At 37.6% G+C, this 15,318-nt stretch overlaps 1 protein-coding gene across 1 annotated transcript; it reads right to left on the minus strand.

Annotated features, from left to right (window-relative positions):
• Positions 1-2,717: 2,717 nt before the first annotated feature.
• On the minus strand, positions 2,718-15,318 carry LOC139719771 (RWD domain-containing protein 1-like). Its single transcript, XM_071631156.1, has 7 exons — positions 15,246-15,318; positions 9,503-9,589; positions 7,884-8,017; positions 5,725-5,874; positions 4,413-4,545; positions 3,772-3,834; positions 2,718-2,916 (listed from the first exon to the last, which is right to left on the minus strand). Exons 1-7 carry the CDS (start codon positions 15,316-15,318, stop codon positions 2,843-2,845), a joined length of 714 nt encoding a protein of 237 aa, XP_071487257.1. The 3' UTR covers positions 2,718-2,842.

The following is a 15,318-nucleotide window of genomic DNA, read 5'->3' on the forward strand; positions in this document are numbered from 1 at the left end:
ACTAAAACATTAAATGAATCTGAAATTAACACAGGATATTCATCAACTCACAATATCTGACAGAACATTGGTAAAGATAACAAACTTCTGATATCTGAAGGAGTATTCAGTTTCTAGGGTTTCAGCTTTTCCAGTCTTTTTGGCTTTGATGTCTGAAACTTCATCAGGTGAAAATGTGATGTCTGGTCATATGTACCTACGTGGTGTAATAACGTACTTTTAATATATATCAGATCTAGGCCTCACTTGTACTGATTCAGCACCAGGAGAAATCATTTCACATGAACAAATGAACCAAAAATAAATAATAAATGAACACTCTGCAACATTCACATTTTTGTCTCATTGTCAACATATTAGAGCGTAAGCACACTCTGCAAAGAATAGATTTTCAGAAAGCAACTAGAAATGTCGCTATGGCGACTGGTATGCCTCCGCCATAATGCATGATTCTCCTAATAGGTCTAGATAGTACATGTGGACAATGTGTGATTACATTTTCACAAAACTGGCAAAATATTGAAATGACAAGTTTGTCACAAATGTGTTGAATGTTCACCTTCCTTGACCTTGGTTTAATTGGATGAATAGGAGAGCATGTATTTGGGGATTTAAGGACTTTAACTTGACTTTGACCCATTCATACATTTATGCATTGAGTAATTTTCATGGTACCGGTATGGAGAAAAAGTGCAATTTCTGTACTGAATAGTAAATTGCTACCATGTTCATCTGGCCTTTGACCCTAAAATTCATAAGATAATCACTTTCAGGTAGAACATGCATAAATATGCAGTAAGTTTCACGATAAATTGAGCCACTTCCGAGATAAGGAGGAAAAAGTTAGTTTAGCACTTTCACTTGATCTTTGACCTTTTGACCTTTGAGGCAAAAAAAAAAAGAAAAAGAAAAAAAAAAACTCTCCAGAGAATTTCTATTAGGTTACACATGCATACACCAAGTGTACACAAAAAATAATAATCCTGCTGGCATTGCATGAACATGAGGGAAATAGTAAAATTTTGAAGTGTTGCACTTAGCCTTTGACCCCTGACCTTTGACCCCATGAACCCTACATTCTCTAGATAATCACTGCCAGTCAGTACATGTATATACTATGTTCCATGAAGATACCTTGAGCAATTTTCCAATTTACAGAGAAAAAAAAAGAAGTTTTAATACTTTTACTTGACCTTTTGACCTTTGACCTTTGACCTCATAACCCATACTTTCACCAGAGAATCTAAATTGGGTAATACATGTATACACTAAGTTTCAAGAAAATATCTTGAGGCATTGCATAGATATGGTGGAAATAGTGAAACTTTATGTATTTGACCTTGACCTTTTGACCTTTGACCTTGAGCACATGCACCCAAAAGTTGATAGGCACAACTTCACCCCCTAATACACATACATGCCAAGTTTCATTAGGATACCTCAACAGGTTTTGATAGTTACCTTGTCCACAAAATTCATTACGGACGGACGGAAAGACGGACGGACGGAAGGACGGACGGACGGAAGGACGGACGGACGGACGGACGGACGGACGGACGGACGGACAACCCGAAAACATAATGCCTCCGGCACCACTTCGTGGCGGAGGCATAAAAATATCACAGAGTTGAGGCAAATTTTCAGCGAACTTATAATGTATGACATTATTGTTACCCACACGGCAGCTGAGGTGCAGTCTGTCAAACATACATCCTTACATTCCAGAGGATGGTTCACAGGTCATGAATTCTGGGTGCCTACTGGCTAAAAGCTGTTCTGTTGTTAAATCTATAAAGAATCTATTATTGTAGGCTTTTCAATATCTTCCTTCATTTTGACTGTGAAATGACTTCGGAGATCATATAGTTTTCATGTCAAGATATATTCACATAGAACAGCTGTGCTTTCATAGAAAAGCAAGAGAAACTCCTTTCCATGCTTAGCTTGGCACTTGTAATATTATAAAGTCATTGCCAGAGCTTCACATACAAAATACAAAAAAATAAAACAAAACAAAACATACCTGGCTTGCCTTCATGATGATGATAAGAAACTGAGATTTATGATAATATGGATATAAAGATCAAAGCTTTCATTCATTGGCTTGTCCAGGCTGTTTATGTACTTCAAGAACTACTTATTGCCCTTGCAGAATTCATAAAGGAACATACATTGTTACAATGTATGTTCCTTTATGAATTCTGCCAGGGCAATTTTGAAGATGCAAAAGAACTTTTAAAGTGTTAGATATGAGGGATGATATATTGAAAAGATATTCTTTTCTTCTTCTTTTTTCAAAAATGAAAGTTTCTCCTAATAAAGCGACATCATACCTATATGACTTTGGGGCAGATTGTTTTCTTGAACAAAAAGGTTTTGCTCTTAAGACTTAAGTTTGTTTCATGAATTCAATTTCTTATCCCTCCTTGCATGGGATTATAATGAACAAACCAGATGTGTTCAAAATGGCATTTCTGCACTAAAAATTACATGCATCATTTAGGGCAAACCTCTAGCAAATTTCTCAAAAGTTCCGCCATTGGCAATGAGAAAATGTTGTGTAGTAGGAGAACGCATTACACGTGACTGCATGATAACCGATCAAAGCTAAAATGAAACAAAAGCAAAAAATCTGATGTGTTTCCTTGATTCCAGCAAGTCAGGATACAGTAAAGTGCTTTCACGGATGAAACAATCGTCTCCTCTTGCGAACTTCTGACGGCACATCGGCTAATCATACTGGTATTGCATTCAATAAGATATGCATGCTTGCACACCACTCTCTTCTTCTCTCTAGAGTTCAAAGGTCATAATGATAATGATACTGTCCCTTCAAACACGGTCAGTCTTCATCGTCTTCTAATTCCAGGTCATCCATATCCTGGAAAAGTGACTCGTCCACCTCCACCCGGTCACCTAGTGGTCAAAACAGAAATGGCATTTGAGTGGACGTCTATAAAAAGGTCTTTGCATAGAAATATAGTACAGTGCACTCCCGTTATAACGAAATGCTCGGGACCAGCGGTTTTCTTTCGTTATAACGAAATTTCGTTATAACCGAACAAATACAATATATAACGAAAACACGGAAGCCACGCATATATCATATTCTGTTTGTTGAATACTCGTCATACACTGGAAAGCTATGCGAACAATAAATCAAATAGTTATTCAATTTCAGATTATTGTATTACATTAAAGCAAGTTCACCTTGGAAACTGTGCGTGACACACCAAGCAAACACACAGTGACGTGACGCGTTCGCCCATGTAGAGACGCTATAAATGCTCGTTCCGCTACGTATTTTCTGAAGCTATCCTCAGTTCGTTATAACGGAGCACATTTCTTTTGTTTTTCTTTGTCAGTGGCGCTCGGAAAATGCTTCGTTGTAACGAAAATTTCGTTGTAACCGTGTTTGTTATAAGCGAATTTTAATGGCGATAATTTTGGGATCAGAAGTTTTACTTCGTTATAACGAAATTTCGTTATAACCGTGTTCGTTGTAACGGGAGTGCACTGTACCATGAAACATGAAAGAACAGCAATACTTGCAGCAAAAGTAGTAATATGATGAATGCTGAAATTGGCAAAAATTACTCTTACACAATCACACTGTTACATTCTCATTTCTAATTCTCGAATACAGTCAAATCAGCATTTTGAACATGTTTTCAAGATTGAAATTACACAAACCAATACAAGACTGCTCAAAGAACTGTTTCCTTTTGGCATCCAGTATTTAATCTTGAATGAGATGTTCTGTCAACTTACTCTCATCTAGAAGGTCCATATCTGATGTATCTAGGTTTGCATTCTGGAAGAATAGTTCTCTTCCTGCAAATGAGAAACATAGTAAAAGACAAACAAATAAAGATGTGATGAAGTGATGAATGTGGTAAATCGACACAGAATGATGACCATGATAGAGAATTATATGCTATTCATGAGAAAAACATTTATGTATAGGCGACTCTCACTACAACAACATCCTCAGGACTCTAAATTTCTTTGTAACCTCAGGGAAGTTTGCACCTTGTATGAACGATTTCATTCTTGACTAGTACATGTACGATGTATCTTTTAATCATACTTTCCAATAAGTGGACTATGATTTACATGATTGATCCAACATAAGGAGACTAGGATTGATTTGCATTTGTAAATATTTTCTCACTAATAATTACATTGACCAGTGGGATTGACTTATAATCAATTTACTGTTATCTATGTTGAAGACAGAGATCATTGCAGTTTATATTAAAAATTGATTTATGTTTTGTTTTTGAATTGCATTTTTATAGTCTATTTTGATTTCATACCAAGAATGGGTTAATTTATGCATGATCTGAATGAAATCAATAAATATCTAGGAAAAAGAGAAATATTTGTCTGGATCATCACACTCAACCCACCTGTGAGTTTGCCTCCTTGGCTTTCTGCACTGGACTGATGTTTTGCTTTCTTTTCCATCTGTTCCTGGTCGAACTTTTCCTTCCACGCCAGGAAGCTTTCAATCGTAACCAGAGTCCCTTTCAGTATCTTCTCCTGCAAGAGATATTCACGGCAGGAGTTCAATATTTCTTTATTTATTTATATATTTATGTCTTCTTCTTTAAAAGCAGGGTTGTCCTATTAAGAGCCACAAAGGCCTGCTTTACAAGGGAGCCCTGCATTAGGTACAAAAGTTACATGATGTAATATGGTCTTAAAAATAATAATATCACGTAACACATTATGGAATATAAATCAAAATGGAATATAAATCAAAAACATATTAAAACATATACAACTGTTACATAATACGATCCCCTCTCACAATTCCGTGTGCATGTGCACGCATACACATGTGTACGTAAGCACATGTCACTGTGAATGTTGTACATTATACACGGGGCAAGGAATCAATGTACACATTCTACCCACAAAATCAACAAAGTCAACTCATAATACAAGTGTACCGTATTCATTTCATGCGTGCAAAATGTTCAAGTATTTTAAGAGCAAACTTCACTACAGCAGGCTTCATGAATAACCTCTTTGTCTCTTCTAGGTTTAAAGAAATAATCATTCACTAGTAATGAAGCAACAGAAACACAAAAGTGCTTTGTGAAAGAATGATTTTGAGGGCATTTTTAGGACTTGCACCATGTTGTATTGCATGAACACAGAAACTCTGTCAGGATAAAGAATCTTGCTAACACAATTTTATTTTTTTGTCCATTTCTTTTTCTCTAGGGCAAACTTGTTTGTTTCAGCAACAGATTCCGCTACCTGCAAACTACAAGTAAAAGCAATTCGAAGAATCAGAAGTACAGTGGAGTTTATGTGCATGGGGAAAATCCGAGTGTGGTTTTTGACTGGTGAATGGATGCAAGTGGCTGCTGCTGCAGATAGGTGAGCACTGAGGGCGGTGTGACTCTTTGCATTTAAATCAGTCATCACCATTGACAACTTTAGTGCATCAAATGTCAATACAATGGACTCCCGATATAAAGAAGTCTTCTGGACCAACAGTTTTCTTTCGCTGTATCGAAATTTCGTTATGACCGAACGAATAAACAGTAAAGATACAAAGAGTGAATAATGTTGCGGCCTGAATTTTTACTTCGTTGTAACCGGAATTTAGTTATAACCGTGTTTGTTATAATGGGAGTGCACTGTACCACTTGAAAACACAGGACGTGAAAGGATTAATGTGTACTTTCAGACTGTGAATCTACTCACTGCTTCTTCCTCCTCTTTCCTCTTCTCCTCTTCCAGTCTCTTCCTCCGGTCCTCCCGGGCAGCCTTGAGGTCATCTATCCTTTCGTTCAGGAACTCTTGGGCTGCTGACACGATGGCAAAGATCATGGCCATGCCCAGATTCTCCTCGATCTGCCCCAAGTCAGTGACACAGAGAATACAATACAGTGTGTATGTTTTGGTTATATTTTTGTGTATTATATATGCTTTAATTACATCTATGTGGAATATATGTTTTGATTACATCTATGTGGAATATATGTTTTCATAATTATATCTATGTGCAATTAGCAATGTCTTGATTATGATTCATTAGCACATGTAGCTTATCATCATTACATGCTATCTATATTTTCTTTGATCAATCTTATTTTAGTGACACATGCCAAAACATTATTCATATTCCACATAATCACAATTTTCTGAATCCATACACATTGCCATCCTGTCTATAATAGTACACAACATAAAATATTGTTCATTCATCAAATATCCTAAATTCATTAAATGCACTGACAGAGGGGGATTATAATCATTATGCTGTATTACTGATGAAGAAAACCCTATCTTCCTAAAATATACTTCTCCTGTCAAAAGAGTATACATGTACCATGCACATGAAACACAGCTCCCATGAAGACTGTTATATACAGTGGAAATGCAACTTAAACTGGAGACAGATGATACAAGGGAAACTCGGTATAACAAACACTGCTATAACGAGATATCGGTTATAACGAGGAAATTTTCTCGGTCCCAAATTTCCTTCCACACAAGTCTATGTAAAATGCTACTCTTATAGCGAGATCGGCTATAACGAAATAACTGCTATAACGAGATAAATTTTGTGACTTCCAAACAAAGAAAACATAGTAAATCAAACCTGCTATTGACCGATTCTGTGACGCGCTATGTGTATTTTTGGCATGCGCGCAGCCATACTGGGTGTAACATCCGACCCCCCCCTCCACACTCCCCCACCCCTCTCCCTACATTAGCACGCGCGCAGAATGAAAAACTGCTTCAGCCAATGGGCGTCTCGTACTGAGTGCGCGAATGCTTGCTTAGTGCGCGAACCTTTGTTACAAGTGCGTGATAAACATGTTGCCCCGGGGTGGGGGAGAGCAGGGGGGGGGGGGGGGTCGGCTGATACACACCATGGCTGCGCCCTGTGCCGTAAAATGTCTGCTGCCCTCAACGAACCCGAATCGGTCAATAGCGAGGTAAAGCAAAATGCCTTCGGTAAAGCTTTACTTCGCCTGTGCTATCATCTTCCGAGATTGTAAAGCTTGATGCGCCAAAAACTGTCTTGCACACACATAATCATTTTCTTCAATGCACTCCAGCTAGCACTGCATGTTGTACGTGTGAAGTGTGTGTGTGCACGCACACTGATACATGCAGAAAATGTGGTGGGACGGCCATATGTATGCATGACATCAGCATGACGTTTAGCAGGTGTGAGGCAATCTGATGCTGTGATTGGCCTTCTACTTGTGTAGGGAATTCCCCGTCTTCACACACACGCAGTCATAATGTACATAGATGTGTCACATACACACACAGCATTGTGCAGACCATATTCAAGCTTTCCACACAACACACACCCATTCGATAACCACATACCAATCCACAGATGATCTTGATACAATCGCAAGCTATATAGATTTACAAATTCAAACATCTACAATTAATAAGAAACACATTCTTGATATTGGATTTCTTTGGCAAAAACATCTTCTTACCCATAAAGGTGAGTAATTCCCTCACACACAATATCAAGTTTTCAGTATTGATTGAAATATGATGGGTAGTCCCACATGTGCAAATTAATGTCATTATTTTATGCCTTCTTTTATGCCTACTGATATAACGAGATATCGGCTATAACGAGGAAAATGACTCGGTCCCGACCATCTCATTATATCGAGTTTTCACTGTACACTGAAATCAAATATGAAATTTGTGAAATTCATCTGGAACAAATACAGAGTGACTTCCAGCAGAAAGCATAGGGTTTGGGCAGATTTTGTTCCCTTCTATTCTAACCCCGCCCCACCCCAAAAATCTTAAAGAGCTCTATGCCTTAACAACAATTCCAGAAAGCTGAAAACTGATGAAAACTTCATTGTTGTCATCACCTGGGCTTCAACCAGCTCCCTGATTTTGTCTTCATACTCCTGCGCAACATCATCGTTGAAGGTCACCTCAAAGACGGGTGCCTCCTCGGGGTATGTTGGTGTGTATGTGAAGCACAGCGTGACGGACAGTTGGCCTGGAAGGACAAACATTCAACATTCCTAGTGTTGAGTTTTCACATTAAATTCTTCAAATCAGAAACTAAATTCAATGAATCAAGAGTTCTCCAGTGGAGAAAATAGTAAATTATCAAGGGCAAATGTTGGTATGTTACTATGCTACTATCTGTCTTGTTATGACATAAATTTTGCTTTGTATTCTGTCTCTGCCTTGTGTCTCCAAATCCAGCAGACAGCATGGAGATCCAATACATCATAGAATGTTGAATGCTCAGCTAACGGTAAGCATCGGCTGGTGTACTGAAAAACAAACTTTTTCATGAAACTGGGGGAGAGTTCCCTTTAGAACCAGTAAATTTGCAATTTATGAGCTTCTAGCTGCTTGCTCCAGAGGTGCCTGACTCGACAATTACCAAACTCTACCAACAAGTTTGATGATTTAATCTGTATCTGACACAGGAACTCTCACACAAGTAGATATCCAGAACAATAGAAAGACTTTTCCTGTAAACAGGAAAAAACCTAGTCACCTTAAATATCCTGGATATATCTAGACTATACGTGACCCTGCATGAAAAAAACACACACCAAAAGTGACAAACATGTACCCTGATTATATGCAAGGACTCAAAATAGGTGAAGAGGTCAACCTAGTCGATCTCAAGTTTTTTCATATTGAAAGAGCAATTCTTCTTTTACATTATTTTGAAGTTTGGGATCATAAAACAACTGGAAAATTGTGTTTATAGTGCACAGTTTTTCTAGAACACTTTTAATGTGGAATAGTGTAATAAGGTATGTCTTTAAAAAGACCCCTTTTTCATTTTTGTACTTTCAACTCCAGTAACTTTTGAAAGAATATTACTATTGCTTTGAAAGTTGGTTTACAACCTGCTCAATTTCAGCTTTAATAGTCTAATATTCCCTTCATTGTTGTACGGCTGCTGTGGAGTTTTACATCCTTTTTCGTCCCATTCATTCCACAGAGCACAGCTTGGTATTTCAGATCAAGTGTTGAATAGATCCTATACTCCAGAGCCCTTTTTCCTCAGTTCACACTTTTCCAGAGTGTGTATCTTCTTTCCAAAATTTAGATAGGTTAGGAGAGTCCATTTGAATTGAGTTATACACATGTGCATGTACATAATTTTAAAGCCTAAAGTCTGCGTAAGTATATTTCAGAACCCATATCTGGCGACTTTTTGTTGGTTTTGTGGCACAGGGTCACTCATATAGCTAGATCATACATTCAGAAAACTGATTATTTCTGAGAAGACAGCATTATAAAACAAGAGAAATGACATAGACTGAATGTCAATGTACAGTAACTTGCTCACAACAATTAACAAAATTGCTGTTACATCAATGATCAATAAATTGAAGTTCATCACAAATGCACAAACATACAGTCTTTTCAGAGAGCAATAGACACCATTGCAGTATCAGGTCATTTTTCTATGTCATTGGTGTTCTTTTGAATTTGAGAAACTCAGCATCTTCACCTTTTTCCTCCTCATTTTCCACCCCCGTCTCATCCTCCTCAGCTGAGACGGTGATCTGGAAGACATGGAATGGATCTGTGGCAAGCACTGAATAATAAAAAAAAAAGGCAAAAGAAAGTAAACTAAATAAACACAGACAAATATAACTTTTAAACATCGAGAGGAAACAAGAACATGCAAGCACTTACATTTTTTAACTCATTAAACAAATCATGAAAATGAGCTAGACACTCACTCATGACTTTAATACGCAGTGTTCTGTCAAAGCTACACTTCCTCATCTAGTCATCACATTTAATCTTGTGTGCTTTTGAACCAGGGTCAATCCATGTCAAATCATCCAGTGCTTGTCACCCGACCCCCTCCGATTTTCTTTAAAATCGCACCAAATGTTCCCCAAAGTGTCTGACGGAAAATCCCAAAATATTTTGCCCCAAGGTCAATTGGTTGCTAAGATACAGCCTCACATAGCAACCAATGCGCATTCCAAAATACTAGTTAAAAGAAAATTATGCATTTTTGATTGATTGTGGTAGCATAGATATTTATGCAAAAGTGTTCATTATCTGGAAATTGAGAGAACTTTATAGTCTTTGCAAGAAAAAGTGACTGTGACGCGAAATTGACTTTTCGTTAACGTGCACGAGGTCACCGAAAATGGTGTTAAATGTTAATTTTGCAAATTTCAATGCATATTTAGAGGCTAATATCTTCCACATTTCATCACTTCAGGTTCTAAGATATTATGCTGTTGAAGGCTTTGACTTGCTCAGTAATTTTGAAAAAAATCAGCGGATTTGTGCTCATCGTATTTACGGAGAGCGCCCTCAAAGTTGACAAAAATGAAAAATGAGTCAAATTCAAGGTCATGGATCACCCTTCGTCCCACCTAGGAATGGCATCAATTTTTGTGTATTGATAGACGTTTACCTATATTATCTTGGGTTACCAAAGAAATTTTGCTACCGAAATGTTAAATGGTAAATTTACCCCACTGAAAATGGTCGTAAACGGCCAAATTTCCATGTAATATCACATATTGGGTTTAGAGGACATTTCAAATGTCCATGCTTTCAAGATGAAAAGCTGTAGCCCTGTGATATTTGCTGTAGGGGTAGTCTGTAATACATATTTTAGTAATATATACCACAAAACACTTTTATTACATAATAATGACCTTGAAATTTAATCCAAAATTTGATGAAAACAATAAGTTGCTCTATTTTCCTCATTGTACTGCATGTAATATGTGTTTTGAATGACTTTTCACAGAGCAATATTTCAAGAATTATGAAAGCTGACAGCCTACCATATTAAGATTCTAAACTGTTTGTGCTCTTCTTTCAGATTTAGTGTCAATTTGATCATGAATGTTATACCCTTGACCTTGAAGTGCTTCTAAAAATACATCTCGTAGCTGTAAATTTGTTAACTACAAAGTACACGCACAACAGGTGTTTTATGGCATAACATACTAGTGATTCTTTCACAAACACAAAAGCTTTTTATAGTGTAAATGTTATATACTGGAATTAATCTATACGTGCTTGCAAGATATGTTACAATTAATTACTTTGTTCTGACAATGACCCTCAATTTCAATCACAAAAGGGGACAGTAATATTTAGTGATTTCGTGTGCATTTCCTATGGAAAACAGTGCCTTGTGGTAAAAGTCATAAAAACTTGACCATTTTTACCATCTATCGCTTTGATTGATTAATTCTATTCAAATTATGGTAGAAAAAGTGGGCTGTGACAATTTCCAATTAAAAAAAAATGCTGTAGAAAATTTAAAAAATAAAGAAATACATAACAAATTTACCAAAAACAAGAAAATATATAGGAATGGAAATGATGTTTGAATTGTCATAAGTTACAGAACAAATCCCCCCAAAAAGAAGACTCTTAGTGCTTTTAATTTGCTTTTCACAGGCTAGAATAAGAATCTTATGTGTTGGGCACAATGTCCATAATATCAACTATTATTATGTACTTACAGTGTAAATACAGGTCTTTATGGGCAGGAATAGACATTTCTCCTGATTTTGAAGGTCATAAATTCAAGGTCATTGTCAGAACAAAGTAATTAATCAAACATATCTTGCAAGAACCTATAGATTTATTCCAGTATATAACATTTACACCATAAAAACTTTTGTGTTTGTGAAAGAATCACTAGTATGTTATGCCATAAAACACCTGTTGTGTGTGTAATTTGTAGTTAACAAAATTTACAGCTATTTTTAGAAGCACTTCAAGGTCAAGGGTATAACATTCATGATCAAATTGACACTAAATCTGAAAGAAGAGCACAAATAGTTTAGAACCTTAATATGGTAGGCTGTGAGCTTTCATAATTCTTGAAATATTGCTCTGTGAAAAGTCATTCAAAACACATATTTCATGCAGTGCAATGAGGAAAATAGAGCGACTTATTGTTTTTATCAAATTTTGGATTAAATTTCAAGGTCATTATTATGTAATAAAAGTGTTTTGTGGTATATATTACTAAAATATGTATGACAGACTACCCCTACAGCAAATATCACAGGGCTACGGCTTTTCATCTTGAAAGCATGGACATTTGAAATGTCCTCTAAACCCAATACGTGATATTACATGGAAATTTGGCCGTTTACGACCATTTTCAGTGGGGTAAATTTACCATTTAACATTTCGGTAGCAAAATTTCTTTGGTAACCCAAGATAATATAGGTAAATGTCTATCAATACACAAAAATTGATGCTATTCCTAGGTGGGACGAAGGGTGATCCGTGACCTTGAATTTGACACATTTTTCATTTTTGTCAACTTTGAGGGCGCTCTCCGTAAAAACGATGAGCACGAATCCGCTGATTTTTTTCAAAATTACTGAGCAAGTCAAAGCCTTCAACAGCATAATATCTTAGAACCTGAGGTGATGAAATGTGGAAGATATTAGCCTCTAAATATGCACTGAAATTTGCAAAATTAACATTTAACACCATTTTCGGTGATCTCGTGCACGTTAACGAAAAGTCAATTTCGCGTCACAGTCACTTTTTCTTGCAAAGACTATAAAGTTCTCTCAATTTCCAGATAATGAACACTTTTGCATAAATATCTATGCTACCACAATCAATCAAAAATGCATAATTTTCTTTTAACTAGTATTTTGGAATGCGCATTGGTTGCTATGTGAGGCTGTATCTTAGCAACCAATTGACCTTGGGGCAAAATATTTTGGGATTTTCCGTCAGACACTTTGGGGAACATTTGGTGCGATTTTAAAGAAAATCGGAGGGGGTCGGGTGACAACTTTTCTGAAAATTGGATGATTTGACGTGGATTGACCCACCAACAAGAATCTTATTGTGCAACATTAAGTTTCCATGACCAATGGAAACTGGTGAATAACAAAATCTTAAGTTGATATAATCCCCGAGGCACTCCAAAATTGATACAACTCACAAAACTCGGAAAAAGTTCCTTTGGGACTGTCATCACAATTTTACTGGTCACTCTACACTAGTCAATCCTACTCTTGTTGGCTTATGCATGGATGCATGCTTGCACACACATTTGGCAGGAGGTGAGGTATTCAGACCCAAAAAGGAACGTTTGCCAATAGAACCAAAACTCTACATCTCTAGTCACATTTGGTTTTTATTCATTACAATAAGTACAAAGAATGGTTAAAGTTTACATGTACATACAGTACAATCTGTAGGGATCGTATAGTTTTGGTTGAGACCTAACCTCGGGTTTCTAACATTTTGGGGTGAGATTATGAGAAACCTCTTATGAAATATGACAGAGCATGTAATTCCAAAAGGAATTCAACATTTATTTGATGAAAACTGGTTTTGATATGGCTGAGATACCCAACACAGAACAATTCTAATAAAATGAGGGACCCGGCTTTTATTACGATTGCTTTGTTTTACTTTACTTTTGGATGTCTCAGCCATTCCAAAACCGATTTTCATCAAATAAACTTTGAATTCCTCTTAGAAAGGTACGCTCTGTACTATTTTACAAACATTTTTTTTTTTTTTTTTTTGTATATTGCAAAAAGTTCAAAGCCCAATTCTCACCTCTACCAGTACTGTAAATTTACCATCCCTTCAATAAATGCAGTAACACTGAACGGTTCTATGGCTTTATGCGTGTTACAATTACAGGTAGGGATAAGACTATATTACATATGGTCTACATCACAATACAAATACAAGACAGGTAGTGGGTCTATCTCTTTTCCCTTTTGATAGATGAAGAAAGAAAACCCAATGTGGTGAATGGCTACAGGACTGAATGGCAATGCCAGATGGGTGGGACACCGATTGGGTATTTGTGCTCTCTAATCAAGTAAAACATGCCATGGTCTGAGATTTGATATCATGTTCAGTAGCATCATCACTGTCACAATCAATATTCACTGCATTGCCACAAATTGATGTCAGATGTAATCACTAAATTTAGACATTCGCAAGCAAATTGGCAAGTCCACTATATTAATTTTGATATTATTTTTACTCGGACATTCATTTAATAAGACTAGGTCTAGAGGTCTAAATGCCTGCATTTATGTCATTTACATACATTGGGCTGGCAATAACCCCGGCGGCGCGGCGTGCTGTAACTCGGTACGGGTTGGGGTCGCTGGTGGTGCAGTTAGGCTGCGCTGGTAATCTTGCGTAGGGGATCAACTACACGACGGTCGTATACAATGTAAACACTAGCGGTCTGGTCAGGCTAGTTCGTAGTTGGGGATCTAACAGAGAGTTAGAACCATAGCGTATGCGTATTGGGCTGCTGGTGGCAGTTACATGCCATCTTATGGTCTATCATAACCGTGGCGCGGCGCGGGGCACTGTAGTGTACTTTACGTATGTATTGGGGTCGCGCTGCGCTGCATGCGGTTAGGTCTATCAAGTATCATACTCATCATATACCCCGTTTATACTGCTAGCGGGTTTCAGAGCCTCCTTGAGGCGGTTTGAAAGCCCACTCTGAAAAAGCAGCCTCTTGTCTGTTTATACTGCTCGCCAAAAGCAGACCCTAGCAGGCCCAACCTTCTCCTCCCCTCTGATTTATGGCGCTGGCTTTTGAGTGACAGTGTGCAAGTTGAAAGGCTTTCTGCAGCAGGGATTGGTCGAGATGGCTGGGTTGTTTTTGTAAGCAGGTGATGACCTTCAGCAATTACCTCCGGGTCGGCCAAAATGCGGCTTCTCAAACCCCCCTTGCGTTTATACTGCAGTCGAACCTCCTCGAGCCTGCTATAGCGGGTTCTGAAATCTCCCCCCCCCCCCCCCATCGGAGGTTTCAGAACCCGACCTGACCCGACCTGATCGGATCGCCTTTTCTGAATTCTGTCTGTTTATACTGAGCTGAAAGCCTGCTCGAAGGTTTCAGAACCCCCTTTTTCCTTACCTTAGCTTAGTATAAACGGGGTAATAATAGTTAGCATGGCATAGACCTAGTCGTACTCGTAGCTTGCCCCCCAAAACACAAAAATTGGTCTAGTTTCTAATAGAGCTAGACTAGACATTATCTAGAATCTTCATCATTTACTCAAGTAGTAGCAGTAGACCCTAATTATAAGTAAACTTAGGCCTACTCACTGCAGTGCCAGTGGCCAGCACTGCAGCAGCAGGCACGCGCACGCACGTTTATTAGAACAATACATTAATGGCAGTATATGGGACCACGCATTCCATCTCCTGGCTTGTGAGTACAATTCCGATGTAAAATTCGTTACCTGTTATTTCATCAGGATATATAGATTCAAGAGCTTCAATTTCATTAGCTTGCTCCTCTTTGAAGTCAGTCAT

The sequence above is a fragment of the Diadema antillarum genome, unplaced genomic scaffold (genome assembly GCF_040938485.1).
Source record: "Diadema antillarum isolate AM-2024a unplaced genomic scaffold, OU_Dant_1.0 scf00000114, whole genome shotgun sequence".
Taxonomy (NCBI): domain Eukaryota; kingdom Metazoa; phylum Echinodermata; class Echinoidea; order Diadematoida; family Diadematidae; genus Diadema; species Diadema antillarum.

Bases quoted from the DNA above. Each gene is read 5' to 3' on its own strand.
- LOC139719771 (XM_071631156.1), bottom strand. From the start codon at position 15,318: ATGACTGACTTCAAAGAGGAGCAAGCTAATGAAATTGAAGCTCTTGAA. The intron at 9,590-15,245 runs GTAACGAATTTT...TTTATTATTCAG, and splicing joins ATATCCTGATGAAATAACAG to TGCTTGCCACAGATCCATTC. The intron at 2,917-3,771 runs GTAAGTTGACAG...TTTGACCACTAG, and splicing joins TATGGACCTTCTAGATGAGA to GTGACCGGGTGGAGGTGGAC.